This window comes from Penaeus monodon, chromosome 33 (assembly GCF_015228065.2).
Source record: "Penaeus monodon isolate SGIC_2016 chromosome 33, NSTDA_Pmon_1, whole genome shotgun sequence".
Classification (NCBI taxonomy): domain Eukaryota; kingdom Metazoa; phylum Arthropoda; class Malacostraca; order Decapoda; family Penaeidae; genus Penaeus; species Penaeus monodon.
The window spans coordinates 23,687,484-23,688,123 of record NC_051418.1 but is presented as its reverse complement, the minus strand read 5'-3'; the positions used below and the strand labels follow the sequence as shown (position 1 = coordinate 23,688,123).

At 53.9% G+C, this 640-nt stretch overlaps 1 protein-coding gene across 1 annotated transcript in view; it reads left to right on the top strand.

Moving 5' to 3' along the window:
- LOC119594172 overlaps positions 1–598 on the top strand; it is a gene marked incomplete in the record, with an annotated part of 1,065 nt that extends 467 nt beyond the window's left edge. The window contains 1 exon segment of the mRNA XM_037943243.1: positions 1–598. Coding sequence (XP_037799171.1) covers positions 1–581 — 581 coding nt within the window.
- Positions 599–640: the final 42 nt, after the last annotated feature.

Below are 640 nucleotides of genomic sequence, written 5' to 3'. Positions count from 1 at the left end.
AGGCCGCGTGCCCGCCGATATGCAAAAACAGGCCGGACGGCAGTCTTGTTCCCGATCCAAACAACTGTCACTATTACTACATCTGCCTCGACGACGGGTCAGGACCTGAGCCAACACCTGTCTCCTTCCCTTGCCCGGACGGACAAGATTTCGACTCCAACACCAACTCCTGCAGGAACCCAGGGTCCTCGAACTTCGAGTGTGATAAGTCCTGCTTCCCTTGCCGTTACTACTGTAACGAGAAGGATATCATCGCCGACCCGTGGCAGTGCGGTACCTACTACTTCTGCACCGATGGCATTCCCAGCCAGGGCCTAAACTGCCCCGCGGAAAAGCCCTACTTTGACGGCGACACCTGCCAGACGGACGAGTCCAGGTGCTGTTCGTGCATCCCATACTGCTCCATCGCCGACGTTAAGCGCCTGGTCGCCGACGTGCACGACTGCACCAGCTACTTTTACTGCTACCAGGTGGGACCCGTCGAGGAAAAGTTCCACAGCAAGTGTCCTGTCGGGAACTTCGACGTCATGCACCAGAGATGCAGCGAGACCATTTCCTGCTTCTCTCCTTGTCAGCAATAAACAACGAATCTCCATTATATATGGATTTTAATTACCTTTGAATGGTTTAAAACATAAAG